The sequence below is a fragment of the Theropithecus gelada genome, chromosome 1 (genome assembly GCF_003255815.1).
Source record: "Theropithecus gelada isolate Dixy chromosome 1, Tgel_1.0, whole genome shotgun sequence".
In the NCBI taxonomy this organism is placed as follows: domain Eukaryota; kingdom Metazoa; phylum Chordata; class Mammalia; order Primates; family Cercopithecidae; genus Theropithecus; species Theropithecus gelada.
Genome location: NC_037668.1, coordinates 54,995,029 through 55,013,570, shown reverse-complemented (window position 1 = coordinate 55,013,570; position 18,542 = coordinate 54,995,029). Strand labels below are relative to the sequence as shown.

At 56.4% G+C, this 18,542-nt stretch overlaps 1 protein-coding gene across 5 annotated transcripts in view; it reads left to right on the top strand.

The window, feature by feature from the left end:
- Window positions 1-18,334, top strand: part of AHDC1 (AT-hook DNA binding motif containing 1) — a 70,767-nt gene extending 52,433 nt beyond the window's left edge. For 4 of the 5 annotated variants that reach the window (XM_025362984.1, XM_025362973.1, XM_025362994.1 and 1 more), the window contains 2 exons: window positions 639-5,567; window positions 17,688-18,334. In XM_025362984.1, coding sequence (XP_025218769.1) covers window positions 713-5,524 — 4,812 coding nt within the window. In that variant the 5' untranslated portion in view covers window positions 639-712 and the 3' untranslated portion in view covers window positions 5,525-5,567; window positions 17,688-18,334. Of the gene's footprint in view, window positions 1-638; window positions 5,568-5,899; window positions 5,903-17,687 lie in introns of all 5 variants that reach the window. The other variant, XM_025363003.1, reaches the window with a different exon arrangement.
- The last annotated feature ends 208 nt before the right edge of the window (window positions 18,335-18,542 follow it).

Genomic DNA, 18,542 nt, shown 5'->3' with positions numbered 1-18,542 from the left:
AGAGCTTCCTGGCCTTCTCCTTAAGTTTGATCACCCTGCTGATGTGCTTCCCTCTCAGAGGCAAGGGTCCTGTTCTTCCTGAGCACATAGCCAGATTTCCAAAGGGGATGAGCTGTCAATAAGTGAAGCTGGGCCAGGCATGGTGGCTCACGCCTGTAATCCCAGTACTTTGGGAGGCCAAGGCGGGTGGATCATCTGTGGTCAGGAGCTCAAGACCAGCCTGGCCAACATGGTGAAACCCTGACTCTACTAAAATACAAAAATTAGCCAGGCGTGGTGGCGCGTGCCTGTAATCCCAGGTACTTGGGAGGCTGACACCTAAGAATCGCTTGCACTAGGAGGCAGAGGTTGCAGTGAGCTGAGATCACACTACTTCACTCTAGCCTGGGTGACAGAGTGAGACTCTCTTTCAAAAAAAAAAAAAAAGTGAAACTGGGGCCCATGAGGGGCTTGCTGTACATATGGTGGTTTGAGAAAGGCTGGGAGTCAGCAAGGGGATTGGGCTTGGGGTGGGGATGGGAGCTTGGTAAGGAGATGAGACCTCAGGAGGGAGGGGTCCAGGAGCTCATCGAGGATATGGGAAGCTGATGAGGATGTAGGTGTTCAGTAAGGGACCTCCTGCTCTTCCTGCCTGGCAGGTCCTGGTCCCGGCTTCTCGCACCCTCATGTCAGCCCCGGCCCCGCCCGGCGGCCTGCGGAGGACAAGGTCAGGATGCGTGTGAAGCCCCAGGGCCTGGTGGTGACTTCCAGTGCCGTGTGCAGCTCTCCTGACTACCTCCGGGAGCCCAAGTACTACCCCGGCGGCCCCCCCACCCCCCGGCCCCTGCTTCCCACCCGGCCCCCTGCCAGCCCACCCGACAAGGCCTTCTCCACCCACGCCTTCTCCGAGAACCCACGCCCACCCCCACGCCGGGACCCCAGCACCCGGCGCCCACCAGTCCTTGCCAAGGGGGACGACCCGCTGCCCCCACGGGCAGCCCGTCCTGTCTCACAGGCCCGCTGCCCCACACCGGCCGGAGACGGCAGCAGCTCCCGACGCTGCTGGGACAACGGGCGGGTGAACCTGCGACCAGTGGTGCAGCTGATTGACATCATGAAGGACCTGACACGCCTCTCCCAGGACCTGCAGCACAGTGGTGTACACCTGGACTGTGGTGGGCTCCGACTGAGCCGCCCGCCTGCACCGCCACCCGGCGACCTACAGTACAGCTTCTTCTCCTCACCCAGTTTGGCCAACAGCATCCGTAGCCCTGAGGAGCGAGCCACCCCACACGCCAAGTCAGAGCGGCCCAGCCACCCCCTCTACGAGCCTGAGCCTGAGCCTAGGGATAGTCCCCAGCCTGGCCAAGGCCATAGTCCCGGAGCCACGGCTGTGGCCACGGGTCTGCCCCCAGAGCCTGAGCCAGACAGCACTGATTACTCAGAACTTGCTGACGCCGACATCCTTAGTGAGCTGGCCTCCCTCACTTGCCCAGAGGCCCAGCTGCTAGAGGCCCAGGCCCTCGAGCCACCATCTCCTGAGCCAGAGCCTCAGCTCCTGGACCCCCAGCCCCGCTTCCTGGACCCGCAGGCACTAGAGCCGCTCGGGGAAGCTCTGGAGCTGCCACCCCTGCAACCTCTTGCTGATCCTCTGGGGCTGCCGGGCCTGGCTCTCCAGGCCCTGGACACCCTGCCTGACTCCTTGGAGTCGCAGCTGCTTGACCCCCAGGCACTAGACCCCCTGCCCAAGCTGCTTGACGTCCCAGGTCGCCGTCTGGAGCCCCAGCAGCCCCTGGGGCACTGCCCACTGGCCGAGCCCTTGCGCCTGGACTTGTGCTCACCGCACGGCCCCCCCGGGCCTGAGGGTCACCCCAAGTACGCCTTGCGGCGTACTGATAGGCCAAAGATCCTGTGTCGCCGGCGGAAAGCCGGACGGGGGCGCAAGGCGGACGCCGGACCCGAGGGCCGCCTACTGCCCCTGCCTATGCCCACGGGGCTGGCAGCCGCCCTGGCCGAACCCCCACCGCCACCGCCGCCTCCACCCCCTGCCCTGCCAGGCCCAGGCCTGGTCTCAGTCCCAGAATTGAAGCCAGAATCTTCCCAGACCCCAGTGGTCTCTACCCGCAAAGGCAAGTGCCGAGGCGTGCGGCGCATGGTGGTGAAGATGGCCAAGATCCCCGTATCGCTCGGGCGACGGAACAAGACCACATACAAAGTGTCTTCCTTGAGCAGCAGCCTGAGTGTGGAGGGCAAGGAGCTAGGCCTGCGTGTGTCAGCTGAGCCCACCCCGCTGCTGAAGATGAAGAACAACGGGCGGAACGTGGTAGTGGTCTTCCCACCCGGTGAGATGCCCATTATTCTTAAGCGTAAGCGCGGCCGCCCTCCTAAGAACCTGCTGCTGGGCCCTGGCAAGCCCAAGGAGCCAGCTGTGGTGGCGGCCGAGGCAGCCACTGTGGCAGCAGCCACCATGGCCATGCCAGAGGTGAAGAAACGACGGCGGCGGAAGCAGAAGCTGGCGTCTCCCCAACCGTCCTATGCGGCAGACGCCAACGACAGCAAGGCTGAGTACTCAGACGTCCTGGCCAAGCTGGCCTTTCTGAACCGCCAGAGCCAGTGCGCTGGACGGTGCTCGCCACCCCGCTGCTGGACACCCAGTGAGCCGGAGTCAGTGCACCAGGCCCCTGACACCCAGAGCATCTCCCACTTCCTGCATCGTGTGCAGGGCTTCCGGCGGCGTGGGGGCAAAGCAGGTGGTTTTGGTGGCCGGGGTGGCGGCCATGCGGCCAAGTCAGCCCGATGCTCCTTCAGTGACTTCTTTGAGGGCATTGGCAAGAAAAAGAAGGTGGTGGCCGTGGCAGCCGCTGGGGTGGGGGGCCCTGGCCTTACCGAGTTGGGGCACCCACGCAAACGGGGCCGGGGGGAGGTAGACGCTGTGACTGGGAAGCCAAAGCGCAAGAGACGGTCCCGGAAGAATGGGACTCTGTTCCCAGAGCAGGTGCCCAGTGGCCCAGGCTTTGGGGAGGCGGGTGCCGAGTGGGCCGGAGATAAGGGTGGTGGCTGGGCCCCTCACCATGGGCACCCAGGCGGGCAAGCTGGCCGAAACTGTGGGTTTCAGGGGACCGAGGCCCGGGCCTTTGCCTCCACTGGGCTGGAGAGCGGAGCCTCAGGCCGTGGCAGCTACTACAGCACGGGCGCACCCTCAGGCCAGACCGAGCTCAGCCAGGAGCGCCAAAACCTCTTCACCGGCTACTTTCGCTCGCTGCTCGATTCGGATGACTCCTCCGATCTCTTGGACTTTGCCCTCTCAGCCTCTCGCCCAGAGTCCCGGAAGGCATCAGGCACCTATGCAGGGCCACCCACCAGCGCCCTACCTGCCCAGCGGGGCCTTGCCACCTTCCCTAGCCGGGGAGCCAAGGCCAGCCCAGTGGCAGTGGGTAGTGGTGGGGCTGGGGCGGACACCTCCTTCCAGCCTGTCCTGCCCACGCGCCAGACCTTCCCACCAGGACGGGCAGCGAGCTATGGGCTAACTCCGGCCACTTCAGACTGCCGGGCAGCCGAGACCTTCCCCAAGCTGGCTCCCCCGCCCTCAGCCGTGGCCCGCTCACCTACCACCCACCCGCCTGCCAACACCTACCTGCCCCAGTATGGCGGCTACGGGGCTGGACAAAGCGTATTTGCCCCGGCTAAGCCCTTTACAGGCCAGGACTGCGCTAACAGCAAGGACTGCAGCTTTGCCTATGGCAGCGGCAACAGCCTCCCTGCCTCACCCAGCAGCGCCCACAGCGCCGGCTATGCCCCACCGCCTACCGGGGGCCCCTGCCTGCCACCAAGCAAGGCCTCCTTCTTCAACAGCTCTGAGGGGGCCCCCTTCTCTGGTTCAGCCCCCACACCCCTGCGCTGTGACAGCCGGGCCAGCACAGTCTCGCCTGGTGGCTACATGGTGCCCAAGGGCACCACAGCCTCTGCCACCTCTGCAGCCTCTGCCGCCTCCTCCTCCTCTTCCTCCTTCCAGCCCTCGCCCGAGAACTGTCGCCAGTTTGCGGGGGCTTCTCAGTGGCCTTTCCGGCAGGGCTATGGAGGCCTGGACTGGGCCTCAGAGGCCTTTAGTCAGCTCTACAATCCCAGTTTTGACTGCCACGTCAGCGAGCCCAACGTGATCCTGGACATCTCCAACTACACACCACAGAAGGTGAAGCAGCAGACGGCTGTGTCGGAGACCTTCTCCGAGTCATCCTCCGACAGCACCCAGTTCAATCAGCCGGTCGGTGGCGGCGGGTTTCGGCGTGCCAACAGCGAGGCCTCAAGTAGTGAGGGCCAGTCGAGCCTGTCCAGCCTGGAGAAACTGATGATGGACTGGAACGAGGCATCATCTGCCCCCGGCTACAACTGGAACCAGAGTGTCCTCTTTCAGAGTAGCTCCAAGCCGGGCCGTGGACGGCGGAAGAAGGTGGACCTGTTTGAGGCCTCACATCTGGGCTTCCCAACATCTGCCTCTGCCGCTGCCTCAGGCTACCCATCCAAACGGAGCACTGGGCCCCGGCAGCCGCGAGGTGGACGGGGCGGTGGGGCCTGCTCAGCCAAGAAGGAGCGGGGTGGCGCAGCGGCCAAAGCCAAGTTCATCCCCAAGCCACAGCCGGTCAACCCACTGTTCCAGGACAGTCCTGACCTAGGCCTGGACTACTATAGCGGGGACAGCAGCATGTCACCACTGCCCTCACAGTCGAGGGCCTTCGGCGTGGGAGAGCGAGACCCCTGTGACTTCATAGGACCCTACTCCATGAACCCGTCCACGCCTTCTGATGGCACCTTCGGCCAAGGCTTCCACTGCGACTCGCCCAGCCTGGGTGCTCCCGAGCTTGATGGCAAGCATTTCCCACCGCTGGCCCACCCGCCCACGGTGTTCGACGCCGGCCTGCAGAAGGCATACTCGCCCACCTGCTCACCTACACTGGGCTTCAAGGAAGAGCTGCGGCCACCGCCCACCAAGCTGGCTGCCTGCGAGCCCCTCAAGCATGGGCTCCAGGGGGCCAGCCTGGGCCACGCAGCTGCAGCCCAGGCCCACCTGAGCTGCCGGGACCTGCCATTGGGCCAGGCCCACTACGATTCCCCCAGCTGCAAGGGCACAGCATATTGGTACCCTCCAGGCTCGGCTGCCCGCAGCCCGCCCTATGAAGGCAAGGTGGGTACAGGGCTGCTGGCTGACTTCCTGGGCAGGACGGAGGCCGCGTGCCTCAGTGCCCCTCACCTGGCTAGCCCACCAGCCACGCCCAAGGCCGACAAGGAGCCACTGGAAATGGCCCGGCCCCCTGGCCCACCCCGTGGCCCTGCTGCAGCCGCTGCTGGCTATGGCTGCCCACTCCTTAGTGACTTGACCCTGTCCCCCGTGCCGAGGGACTCGCTGCTGCCCCTGCAGGACACCGCCTACAGGTACCCAGGCTTTATGCCCCAGGCGCATCCTGGCCTGGGAGGGGGCCCCAAGAGCGGCTTCCTGGGGCCCATGGCGGAACCTCACCCTGAGGACACATTCACCGTCACGTCCCTGTAGTGCCAACTGAAGTGCCGACTGGACCGCGAGGTTTTGTTCCTGGGTGAGTCTAGGGATGCGGGCGCAGTGGGCAGAAGCCTGGGGGTGGGGAGAGGACATCAGAGCTTAGTCAAGGACAGAAGTATGGAGTGCAGGAAGCAGATGCAGGATTTAAGGGCAAGGCTGGGGACCGACAGCAGGGCATAGGGACTGAGGATTCGCTGTTGCGGACAGCCTCAGAAGGAGATGGGGTACTTGGGCTGGGAACTCGGCAGAGGGCTTGGACTTTCAGGGGGTCTTGTTAATTGAAATGGCCAGAGGACTATACACTGGATGGGTCCCTGTAGTTTGGTTCATCAAGCTTTCAATTCTTTGTTCGTGCTATGTCTTGGATAGGAAGTAAGTATTTCCCAGGAAATACGCTGATAAGGGCGGGCATTTACATTGCCCTGTGTGAGACAGGTGAAGGGAGGAGCAGGTTGGATGGTCGTCTACCCAGGGCCTATCCAGAGCACCAGCCCTGCTGGCACCCCCATTTCCCTGGGAACTTCATCGATTCTAAGAGGCAGCCTGGTGAGGGCCAGGCCAAGAGTGGCCAGTATGGCATGGTCACACACTCTGCGAGGGCTTCACAGGATGGCCCAAAGTGTCTTCCCTTGGCCTCTCAAGGTACCCCCAAAGGCTATTTTCCAACATCTTTGGCCTGAGATAGGCTAGGTGTGGCCAGGAGCATATGGGGTAGGGACCCAGAAGTGGAGAAGGGGTGCTGGGATCCCACTGTCCCTGCAAACCTGCAACCAGTGAGACTATCTTCAGGCAAGGTATTTTGACCCTAGAAAAGCCAGTCCCTTTCCTGAAGCCAAAGGCTTTTCTGAGAGTACAGTTAAAGAGTGTTAAATGTTTCGATACTGTTTTTATCAGGTACTGTGACCTCATTAGTTGGAGTCAGTTTTAGTATTCTCAAGATTGGGTGTTTTAAAAAAGGAAAATAAAAGACAGAAAAATGCCCCCAAAATGATCAAAGAGAACAAGGTGGAAGGAGCCATCTTCTTGAAGAACAGCCTGCTCCAGAAATATAGCCGCCACTGGCCCCACTTTTGGACAATAGATCTGTCACAAAATTGTCCCAGATGTGGTAGTGGGTGGCAGGGCAGGCTGGGGGCATGCCTGCGCCCCTCACCCTTCACCTTTGCTGCCACTGAAGCTTCCTGGGAGTTTCTCTTCCTGGAGGAGTAGCTGGGCTCCTGGAAAGTCCCATCCGTGCTCTGGGAGGCCATTCAAGGCCAGGGTGACTCAGGGTCCTGAAGTCATGTCAGTGGAAACTTGTTGCCCGCTCTCTGCCAGACCCCAGCTCCCCTGGTGCCTGAAGGTAACAAAGGGCAGCATGCGGGAGTCAGAAGGCCTCTGGGAGGATCATTCCCAGATTGGCCACCAACTTGCCACATGCCCTTGACCAAGCTTTTGTCCCTCTCTGTGCCTCAGTTTCCCTATCTTTTCAAGGAAATTTACTTTGATAATTCCTTAGGCTCTCACAGCTCTGTATGGCAGAGACAGTGAAGCAAACTTTTTTTTTTTTTTTTTTTTTGGCAGTATCTTTTCCTTCCTAATGAAGCCAGGCCAAGATTAAAACGGCCTTCCATTCCCCATGCATCTCATTGCAAGCAGCAGAACCTCAGATCTGAAGCAGGCCAGGGAGAAGCTGCTTAGGGTTTAAAATGTCAAACTGTTGATCCTTCTCACTGGAGGGGAGATGTCTCATGGATAATCCAGAACTGTGAAATAATCCAAAAACCGTTCCTCCCAGGCTCTGGGTGGGAAAATGGACGGGTGTGGGGGCTGGGTGTTTGGGCAGGTCACAGCTCAGTGAAATACATAATGGAACCACCCAGTGAGGCCTGAACGCAGGAGGAACTGGGATGCCATCCAGCCCCACATTCTGGCCCTGCTCCCCACTCAGGGCTGGGAGTTAACTGCGCTGTCCTCAGACCAATGCATTCCATTGTTCTAGAGACATCTGTCCAGCACCCACTAGAAGCCAGGCATTGGGGGCACCACAGTGAACACCACAAATGAGGTACTGGTCCTCAGGGGGCTTCCCATTTAGAGGGAAAGACAGCAAACAGTGGCATTAAGCATGGATGATTCCAGCTATGGGAAGCACTGTGTAAGAGAAAAACGCTAGAAGCTTGTGAGCGCACACAGCATGCTGACCAGACCTTGAAGCTGAGGCCTGAGGAATGATGGGGCTGGACAACTGGCGGGGAATGGGAAGAACATTCTGGGCAGAGGGAACAGCAGTGTGGAAAGCCTGGAGGTGGGAAGGGGCTCTGCTTTGAGAAACTGCCTGTGGGAACGCAGTAAAGCTAAGTGAGGGGATGAGGCAGGCAAGTCCAGATCACGTGGGGCATTGGAAGGCGTCTGAACTTCATTCCCAGACACACTGGGATCCACTGAAGAGTTCCCTGCCGGAATTCCCGGGCCACCATGGAGCGGGGCTAGTGTTGAAGCAGGGAGACCAACTGCAGAAGTCCACACACGCAGTGATGGTGGCCCAGACCGAGGTGGTGGGAGGGCTGCCTCCTTTCCCTATCTAAGATGGCACACAGGCTCTAGGGCAACCCCCCAGTGCCAGAGGATGATCAAAATCACCACGGGAATGAGAAAGAGTTGGAGATACAGAGAAAGAGAGTGGTAAGGAAAAAGAGTTCATTCAGGGAGTTGCCACTTTCAACAGAGGGCTTAAGCAGAGAGGACAGGGACACACTCATTCACCAATAGCAGTGAGCGGTTTTGACGCCAGGCCCTGGAGAAGCAGTAATTGAGCTTAGTTTCCCAACTTGAGCACCTGTGTGTCCATCCAGTACTGGGTACTGGGGAGACAAAGCAGACATGGCCCCTGCCCTCTAGTTCAGCCTCCACCCCAGGAAACTAAAACAAGTACACAAAGAACCTGAAAACACCTGGTAGAGAGTGGCAGGTGCCCAGAGGCAGTGAGAAACAAAGATTTGCACTGGGCAGCTGGGTGTTGTAGTCAGAAGTCAGCCCTCTGCTCCCTTGATGAGAAAAGGGACACTTGTGCTGGGCTGTTTATGTAACGCTGCCTCCCTGACCTTTCACAGCAGACTATGAGGTGGGGTGTGTGTCCCCACCACAACCCCCTGCCTCCCGCCCTATCCCACATTAGAGAGTTGAGGAAATGGGTGCAGCTCTGAACCTTGCCCAGGGGATCCATTAGCAAATAGTGGACCCAAGATTAGAACCCAGTACTGTCCCTCCTGAGCCTGGGTACTCTGCCGTATGGCTGCCTGTCATCTCCCCATGCCTGATTCCCCATCTGCAAAAGGACAGATTAGATTGAACAATCCCTACAACTTATTTATTTATTTATTTATTTATTTATTTGAGATGGAGTCTCGCTGTATCGCTCAGGCTGGAATGCAGTGGCACGCTCTCAGCTCACTGCAACCTCTGCCTCCTGGGTTCAAGCGATCCTCCTGCCTCAGCCTCCTGTAGCTGGGATTATGGGGGTGCACCCCGCACCCAGCTAATTTGTTTGTATTTTTAGTAGAGACGGGGTTTCACCATGTTGGTCAGGCTGGTCTCGAACTCCTGACCTCGTGATCCACCTGCCTCGGCCTCCCAAAGTGCTGGGATTATAGGTATGAGCCACTGCGCCTGGCCCAGTCCCCACAGCTCTTGCTGGGTCTGATATCTTAAATGGATTTTGAGGTTCTGTGGAAGAAGCTGCACTTGAGCTCAACCTTGAAGAATAGGCAAGGTTTGGACACATGGAGACCGTGAGAAGGGCATTCTGGGCAGAGGGAGCTGTGGGCAAAGGCAGGTCACATCCCAATGTGAATTAGAAGATAAAAGCTCCGAGGAGACAGAATGGGGAATGTGGGGCCCGACTGATCTGAGAGCTGTGGCTGATGGGACAGGGAACAGAACGGGTCAAGCAAGGAGGGGGCCTTGGGCCTGTGCAGACATCTTCTCCAGGCCTCTAGATGGAAAGTAGAGCCAGACAGACTGGCTCCACGTTGGGCCCTGTGGGCTAAAGATCGACCCTGTCAGACACTGGGGACAGGGGTGGGAGGGTACGAAGGGCCCTCCAAGGTGTTCAGGAATCTGGAGTCCCTCTCCCCTCCCTACTCCCTCTCAGGCCTGACCTGAGGCCAAGAGAAATGTCACAGGTCCTCCAAGGTTACTCCAGCTGGGGCCTGACCGGAGCAGGAAGCAGTTTCCAAGGCCACCATCCAGCCGGGGTCAGCAGGCATGCCCGGGCCTGGGCCAGGCCCCAGCTGCTCTGGGCTTTGTCTCTTCGTGTCTTGAAACCTCGAGAGGTCACTTGATCTTGCCTGTGACTCTGAGCAAGAGGCCTTACGTCAGAGCCCAGCCAGTCCTGCCCTGACTCTTCTGGGCACAAGTTCTTCCCCACACTCTCTGAGGCCATCCTCCCTCTGATCCTATCTCTTGCCACTCCTGCAGCCATGTTTAGGCCAGGCCTTGTTCTGAGCCCTCATTTCCTGAAAATGTAATCTCTCCACAACCATGCCGACTCACCCTCCTTCTTTCTTATCTTCCCACGTCCCAGAGCAGGGCCACGGAACTGGAGGGTGGTGGCTGGGAGCCTGCCTGTGGACACAGATAGGCCTCTATGCACAACCCAGTTCCATCCCTTACCAGCCAGGTGACCTGGTGAGTCATGTCACCTGATGAGTCACGTCACCTCTCTGCGTCTCTTGTGAGAATTAAACGAGATTACGCGTGAAACCCTTGGCCAGGTCCCTGGTACACAGTGAGCACGTAGTCAGTGGCTGGTGATGGGTAGGTAAATACCCCGCAGAGGCTGAACTCTGGGGCCTCTGACCAGCCTGTGTGAGTCACACACCTCCAACCCTCGCCTCTTGTACCTTCGCGCAGGACCACAGAGCCGGCCCTCCCTCGCCTGTGCCCCTCCTAGGAAGGAGCTTGTATTCTAGTGTGGATTTGGGGCCTTGGGGGAGGCTTTGTGATAGCACCTAGTTCTTTGCTTTAGCAATTGGGCCGAGTCCTCCCTGGGGAACCCAAGGACAAAATGACCTGGCTCAGCTAGAAACCCTGTCATCACAGTTATGCACACCAATCCTCTCCCCCACTGCAAATATGAAAAATATTTTCTCGTGACTGTAATATGTCATGATTTTTCCCCTGGCAGTTGTGCCATCTTTGTCAGCATAACCTTTGCTGCCATAGGGCACTGCGTTTGTGCTGGAAGGCTGGGGGAAGTAGATGAATTCTGTGTTCACACACATGAGCTAGTGACCTGCTTGGGGCCAGGCATTGTATCCAGTTCTGAGGGTATCACTGAGCAAGACAGGCAGTGCCCTGCCCCCACAGGGCTTGCAGCCTTTTACAGGTGTTTGTTTAAAACCTCCTTGCCGGGCGCAGTGGCTCACACCTGTAATCTCAGCACTTTGGGAAGCCGAGGCGGGAGGATCACCTGAGGTGGGGAGTTCGAGACCAGCCTGGCCAACGTGGTGAAACTTCGTCTCTACTAAAAATACGAAAATTAGCCGGGCATGGTGGCAGGTGCCTGTAGTGCCAGCTACTCGGGAGGCTGAGGCAGGAGAACTGTTTGAGCCCGGGAGGCAGAGGTTGCAGTGAGCCAAGATCGCGCCACTGCACTCCAGCCTGGATGACAAGAGCAAAAACTCCGTCTCAAAAAAAAAAAAAAAAAAAAAAACCTCCACATGGGCTGGGCACAGTGGCTGACGCCTGTAATTCCAGCACTTTTGGAGGCCGAGGCCGGCAGATCACTTGAAGCCAGGAGTTCGAGACCAGCCTGGCCAACATGGTGAAACCCCCTCTCTACTAAAAACACAAAAGTTAGCCAGGTGTGGTGGTGTGTGCCTGTAATCCCAGCTACGTGGGAGGCTGAGGCAGGAGAATTGCTTGAACCTGGGAGCCGGAGGTTGCAGTGAACCACGATCACACCACTGTACTCCAGTCTGGGCAACAGAGCAAGACTCCGTCTCAAAAAAAATAAATAAAAATTTTTTTAAAAAATCCTCCACATGAGCATCACTGTGTAGAGCAGGGCCTGGGACACTCCCACGAGAAGGATCAGGGACCACCCTCTAAAACCATTGTGAGCAGGGCAGGCAGCAGGAGATTCCTGGAGGCAGGAAATGGGTCTTGACAAATTTGAGACTTCAGAGGCTTTAGTTCTAGCTCAGCCACCTGAGTTTCTGGCCCAACTCCCTCCCTGCTCCAGGCATGTACCCCACCCCCAGCCCCCCAGTTCATTCTCCCCATATGGCCACCAAAGTGCTGGGGAATTTTTTTTTAAGCATTTTTAGATGCACAGTGTCTGGAGTCCCTAAAATATTTATTGGATGAATTGATTAAAACACATCTGCTCCTGTGACTCCATTGCTCTACACCTTCTGATTGCATCCTTCCCTCTCCAGCCTCCTTCCTTGCCTACAAAATAAAGGCCCAGCTTCCCAGTGTGGTATTCAAGGTATTCCAGGCTTCCGTCCTGGCATCCAACCTTTTTTCCAGCCCCGATCTTCCTCACACACACCCTCCCTTAACAGCCAGGAGCATGTGTGGAAACAGGAGGGAGCACTGGGAGGGCTGGCTCCCAAAGGTGCCCTGTGCTTTTGCTGTTCCTGGCCTGGGTGGCCCTTTCCTACCCCATCTCCCACCTGTCAGTTCCTATCTTTCACTCAGACATCACTTCCTCCGAGAAGCATTCCAGAGTCCTTCTCAGGCCCAATTAATCTCTCACCCTTTCTGCATCCGTGACAGCCCTTCCTGGGAATGCCCTCCTTGCCACGCCATCAACTCCTTTAGGGCGATTACTCATCTCTGGGCACCGTCCTCCCCTCCCCCACCCAGTGTCTCATCATGCCTGGGACATTTCAGGTTTTTTGTTTTTTTTTAAACTTGAGTTGAAGAAAAGCATGTAGAATAGGGAGAATTCTAAGAGGAAAGGTTAAGCCCTGGGGAACGGGATCGGACAATTTCACCCTGTCATCAGGAAGTGCTCCTAATAGAAGGGCAGGGACCAGTTCAAATTTTCAGGGCTCACTGGGCCTGTGGATGTCTCCAAGCACAATCCCTCCGGTTTACAGAGAGGGAAGGGTCCTCGCCTGAGGACTCAGAGCCACCTGGTCATTGAAGCACGGAAGGTAGAGCCAGGAAGGGCCCCTGGGGATTGCCTGGTTCCATGGTTCTTGCTCTTTCCTCAGCCTCCACTTCAGTTGCGTGTCCGACACAAACCTGTCAGGAACACCTGTCTTTACATATGGTATCTCCAGCCACAGGGTAGAGGGGGAGAGAGAGAGAAAGAGAGAGATGGAGGAGGTGAGGCTAGCCTCCTCCCAGGACAGGTAAGGAATGTGAGGCTCTGAGAGCTAGTGGAGACACAGGGTCACACAAGGCTGGGGAACCCCATTTGGTCCTACTGCCCCACAGCTGCGGAGACAGGGAAAGAACCTTAAGGAGGGAATGGCTGGCAGAGCTAGAGTTTAAGGAGCACCTCTGGTCAGTAGTGGACACACATTTGAAAAACTTCTCAGGCCGGGAGCAGTGACTCACGCCTATAATCCCAGCACTTTGGGAGGCCCAGGTGGGTGGATCACAAGGTCAGGAGTTCGAGACCAGCCTGACCAACATGGTGAAACCCTGTCTCTACTAAAACTACAAAAATTAGCTGGGTGTGGTGGCACGCACCTGTAATCCCAGCCTCATCGATAATTCAGTGAATTCCAGGTCCACCTCTCTAATGGTATTTCTGCATACCAGTTGTGGGCTGAGCCCCCAGGAAGCAGTATCCTCTCCACATGGAGGTAACTCAGAGGCCTGGCTGCCTTAAAATGTTACAGGGATGGATCAGGCTTTGAGCCTCTGTGGTTTGCCCCTGACTCTTTGTCTTTGGGGCACCATCCCAGTGCCTGAAGATCTCTCCCATCACCTGTTCAACTCCCTTATTTTATAGAATAGAAACTCAGGCTGCCACGGTGGCTCACACCTGTAATCCCAGCACTTTGGGAGGCCAAGGCAGGTGGATTGCTTGAGTTCAGGAGTTTGAGTCTAGCCTGCACAACATAATGAAACCTTGTCTCTACAAAAACTAAAATAAAGTAATTAGCCATGTATGGTGATGTGTGCCTGTAGTCGCAGCTACTCAAGAGGTTGAGATGGGAGGATCGCTTGGGCCTGGGAGGTGGAGGTAGCAGTGAGCCATGATTGTGCCACTGCACTCTACCTTGGGTGATAGAGTGAAAACCTGTCTCAAAAAAAAAAAAACAAAAACTGAAGCCCAGAGAGGGAAGGGACTTACTCTGGGTCACACAGGAAATCAGTCTCTCAAATTCACATGGACTTTTTCTTTTTTTTGAGACAGTCTTGCTCTGTCACCCAGGCTAGAGCGGAGTGGTGCGATCTCAGCCCACTGCAACCTCCACCTCCCGGGTTCAAGCAATTCTCATGCCTTGGCCTCCCAAGTAGCTGGGATTACAGGGTGTGTGCCGCCACACCTGGCTAGTTTTGTGTGTGTGTGTGTGTGTTGGTTTTTTGTTTTTGTTTTTGTTTTTGTTTTGACAGGGAGTCTCACTTTGTCACCTGAGCTGGAGTGCAGTGGCATGATCTCGGCTCACTGTAACCTCTGCCTCCCGGGTTCATGCCATTCTCCTGCCTCAGCCTCCTGAGTAGCTGGGACTACAGGCACCCACTAACACGCCCGGCTAATTTTTTGTATTTATAGTAGAGACGGGTTTCACCATGTTAGCCAGGATGGTCTTGATTTCCTGACCTCATGATCTGCCCACCTCAGCCTCCCAAAGTGCTGGGATTACAGGTGTGAGCCACCGCGCCCGGCCCAGTTTTTGTATTTTTTCTGTAGAGATGGGGTTTCACCATGTTGGCCAGACTGGTCTCGAACTCCTGACCTCAAGAGATCCACCCACCTTGGCCTCCCAAAGTGCTGGGATTGCAGGCGTTAACCACCTTGCCCGGCCTCATGCACTCTTTTTGCCTTCTGCTCCACTGCCTTGTTTGACATTGGACCCTTTCAAGAGAGTAGAGACCAGATAGTAGAGGTTAGACCTTAACTCATGTCCTGGCAGCCAGGGGGCATGAATACATGTTTGCTGGTTGCTTAAATGAAAGCACAAATATAGATTCCTTTTTGGAGGAGAGCAGCCCTCTCTGGACAACCTGATTTATATGTGCTCTGCAGCACTTTGAATCTCTGCTCAGCTGTCCCTCAGTGCTGCCAGTGCCCCCCCCCCCCCCCGACAGGCAGAGACCACTTAATGCCCTGGCACCTCAGATGGTGAAACCACCGGAGCGTGAGGACTCAGAGGAATGTGACTCTGCAGTTGTGTGTCACAGAGGCACTAGAAGGTGAAGTCTGCGTAACAGTGGTTGGTGTGCTGGGGGCTGGTGCGTGCTAGTGCTGGGTGTGCAGCAGTACCACATACAGGTTCCTGCCCTGGAGGAGCCAGGTCGGGACGACAAGGGTACCGTAGCTATGGTGACAGGGTGGTATAAGGAGGTGTTCTGAAGGTGTGCAAGGCCCGAGCTGGACCTTGACATGCTGACCAGACTCAGGTCAGTCCCTGCTCTGTCATTCAGTCAGCGCATGTCTCAGCCCCAGCATGTGCTGGGCAGTGTTCAGTAGTGGTTGAAGAGCCACAGTCTCTCCTGCCATGACCAGGTTAGCTGCCTCCCCAGGACCTTCCGTGGCGCAGCCACCATCTCCCTGCATGGTAATTACCGGGTTTGGGGTCTGCTTTGCTTTCCTCTCTATCTGCGAGCCTCTCAAGGACAGGAACCAGATCGGTCTTGGTCTCTGCTTTGTCCCCAGTGCCTAGCACTGGGCTGCGTGTTAGTGTCTGGTCCTGCTTTGTGGAGAGCTGAACCTGGTGAGGTCAGAGTTCCACACAGCCACAGCATTCTCCTCCCACCTCCATGAGAACCCTGGGGCTTTTGGGCTTTGATTCCCCCCTCCCCCACTCCCTCCCATCCTGAAGATTCTGCCAAAGTCTCTGGCTGGCCAAGTCCTGAAAGCTGGGGAGGGTAGTGGGAGGAGGAAGGTGAGACGCGATGGGCGGCTTAGCAGAGGGTGAGAAAGCCTCCTGCTGCCTGGCCGCAGGCACCGCGGGAATGGTTCTGGCAGGAGCCGCCTGCTGGGCTGAGATCACCATGGAGACCTGGCTTAGAGAGGGTCACTGGCAGTGGCTAAGGGCCGGGGGTGGGGGTGGGGGTGCAGGGATTTATGCAGAGGCTCCCAGCCTGCCCCAGGGCCCTTGGAGGGAGCAGAGGAGGCTGGCATTGGACAATATCAGTTTGCCAGTGGTTTGGAGCAGCCCATCCTAAAGTCCCCTTCCCTTGTCACCCAACACCCCAACAGAGGTTCTTTAGCTTGGCAACTGTTCTTCAACCGCAATAGAGCTGTCCTCTGGATAGATGCCCCCAGCCCTCTGGTTCAAGCAGTTACCCCAGAAAAAATCCTTCTGCTCCCTAATACACACCCCTCTTGTCTCTGCAGCCTGTTTACCGCCTGACTATGGAGAGCTTGCATTCATCCCAACAGCAGCCCCTGCCCCAAGAGCTGCTTTTCTACCTATCACCCCATTGCAGCACAGCTGTCACCCTCCCAGGCACACCGCTCGCCCCTACGGCTAGTATTCCATCCTCCTGTAACTGCAGGCGACCTGACAGCTTAACAAAGATGCAGCTCTTCTCCTCTCCCATGCCTCTGCCTGCCACCTGGTCTGATCCACCAGAATGGGGTGCTGCCCTGCCTCTGCAGGAGCCCACCTGGTTCCCCTGGACCTTGGGGTAGTCCTGGCAAGTCCAGCCTCAGGACAAAAGTCGTCCCTGGGGCTGACTGCCCAGCAGACAGCAGCCGAGGCTGAGCAGAATTTAAATGTGGCTCTGGTAGAAAGGAAAGCCAAGAAAGTACAAGGGAGGAAAGGCTTTCTGTCGCCGCCTGGCTCCTGCTGGTGTGGGGGAGGACTGATGGGCTCCTAAGGAACCTGAGGAGGCCGCTTCAGCATCCTCACCTCGCCCCTTAATTCGGATGGAGATGGTTGCACACTGAGGGTGGGAGATGCGTGTCTCGGGGCTCTGAGAGGAGGACAGAAGTCTGAAAGGACCAGGCTAATGACTGGAGCTCTTAGGAAGTCCCGAGCCCAACCCTGTCCTTCAGGGGACCTTCTCACTCACCCTAGCAGAGCTGTGAATCCAGGGGGTCTAGCCAAGCTGGGGGTCTGGGTAGGGAAGTCAGATCCCCAGGGCCCCGCAAGCATAATGAGAACTGTCTGGGAAAAAGGGGTACTTCCAATCTCGAGTGTCTGGCGATGGGAGGAACTGGGAGCTTGGGAGTGTCTGAGCTTCAGGAAGGCAGGGTTAAGCCAAACACAGATGGCATTGTGTTGGGCAGTTTCTGTTCCTTCACTGAGAAAGACTTCCTCCTCACCTCACCTCTCTAAGGAACAAAATGGCATTGGTAAGAAGAGGATTGGATTTAGAAGAAATAAAAGCAGTGGTTCACACCTGTGCTGTGTGCTGTGTGCTGAGGCCCTGCCCTCCCCATGATGTCATTCCTCAGAACAGCCTAAGTTGGAGGAATTACTAAACTCATCATGACATGAGGAGGCAGGTTTGGAGAGCCCAACTGCCCCAGAAAAATAATAATGAATAGTAATCAGTATAATTTATTATGCACTTAAGGACCAGGCTTCCTCTGCCCTATATCACTGAGTCCTCCCAACAAACCAGTGGGGTAGTTCAGTTATCTTCTTTTTACAGATGGGCAAACTGAGGCTCACAGAAGTCCAACAACATGCCCAAGGTCATAGCGCTATTAAAGGGTAGCGCTGGTATTTGAACTCAGCTATGTCTGATTCCAGAGCCCAAGCTCTTAACAAATTCCACTGCCTGGAACCCCAGCTCCTCAAGCAGCACCTGCTTCACCCTGTGGTTTGGGGCTTGGACATGCATGTTTTACAGATGGGTAAACTGGGCTCAGAGAAGGCAGGTCTGAGTTTTCAGGAGAAAGAACAATGGGTAGCTTTCCTGGACAAATCCTAGGAGGAGCTGGGTGAGGGTCTCCCTCTTCACTTCCCTGATCTCAGAGCAGTCGATGGCTGCCGCTCACTCCTGCCTCTTCTCTTGTGTTTCTTTGCAGCTTTCAGAAAACCAACGCCAAGATCCCTCCCAGCGTCCACATCGTCCTTTGGCAGGAGCGCCTGCCCCTCTGCCTCCCACCCTGCCCCCTCCGCCCCTTGCAGACCCATCTCCCTCCACCCCCTCCCGCCCATCTCCTCCACGCAGAAGCCGAAGGTGAGCCCTTTCTGCACAAAACCAGCAATTGTAAATACTTTTTAAAAATGTACAAAACTTAAAAACAAAACACAGTTTTAGAAAAAGACAAAAAAAAAAGAGAGAGCGAGAGAGCGAGCGTGTGCAAGAGGTTGCGAGCGGGGCCCCGAGGTGTCCAGAGCCCCTGCAAGTATGCACTGAGAAATTTATCTACAGGTCGTTTGACAAAAATGAACAATATCCTATTTATTGTATATACTGTTTTATTATAAATCGTGGATTGTATATTGCATTCTGTAAACCTGCTGTGGTCCCGTGGTGTGCAAATTCGCATGGTGGGGGGGAGGGAGAAGAACCTCTTGCGGGAGCTTTTTTTTTCTTTCTTATTTTTCACTCTTTTGGGTTTTCTCTTCTGTTGTTGTTGTTGTTGTTTTCTGTTGGCAGGACACACCCAAAGATCCAAGTTTGTATTAAAAAGAAATGAAAAAAAGCAAAAAAAAAAAAAAAAAAAAAAACCAACCTTGTGTCTTGTGAAAGGGGGAGTGAGGGTGGAGGGCCATGGAAGGGACACCGCTGGGTTTTGTCACCAGCTACTGGTTCTCCAGAGGAGTTGAAATACCTGCATGTGTTCCCGGCCACTGAGTTCTCCCTTCTGCCTGAGATCTTGGTCACCCTTGGATCTGGGTTCCCCCCCATTTCACTCCAGGCCCTGGGTCTCCCC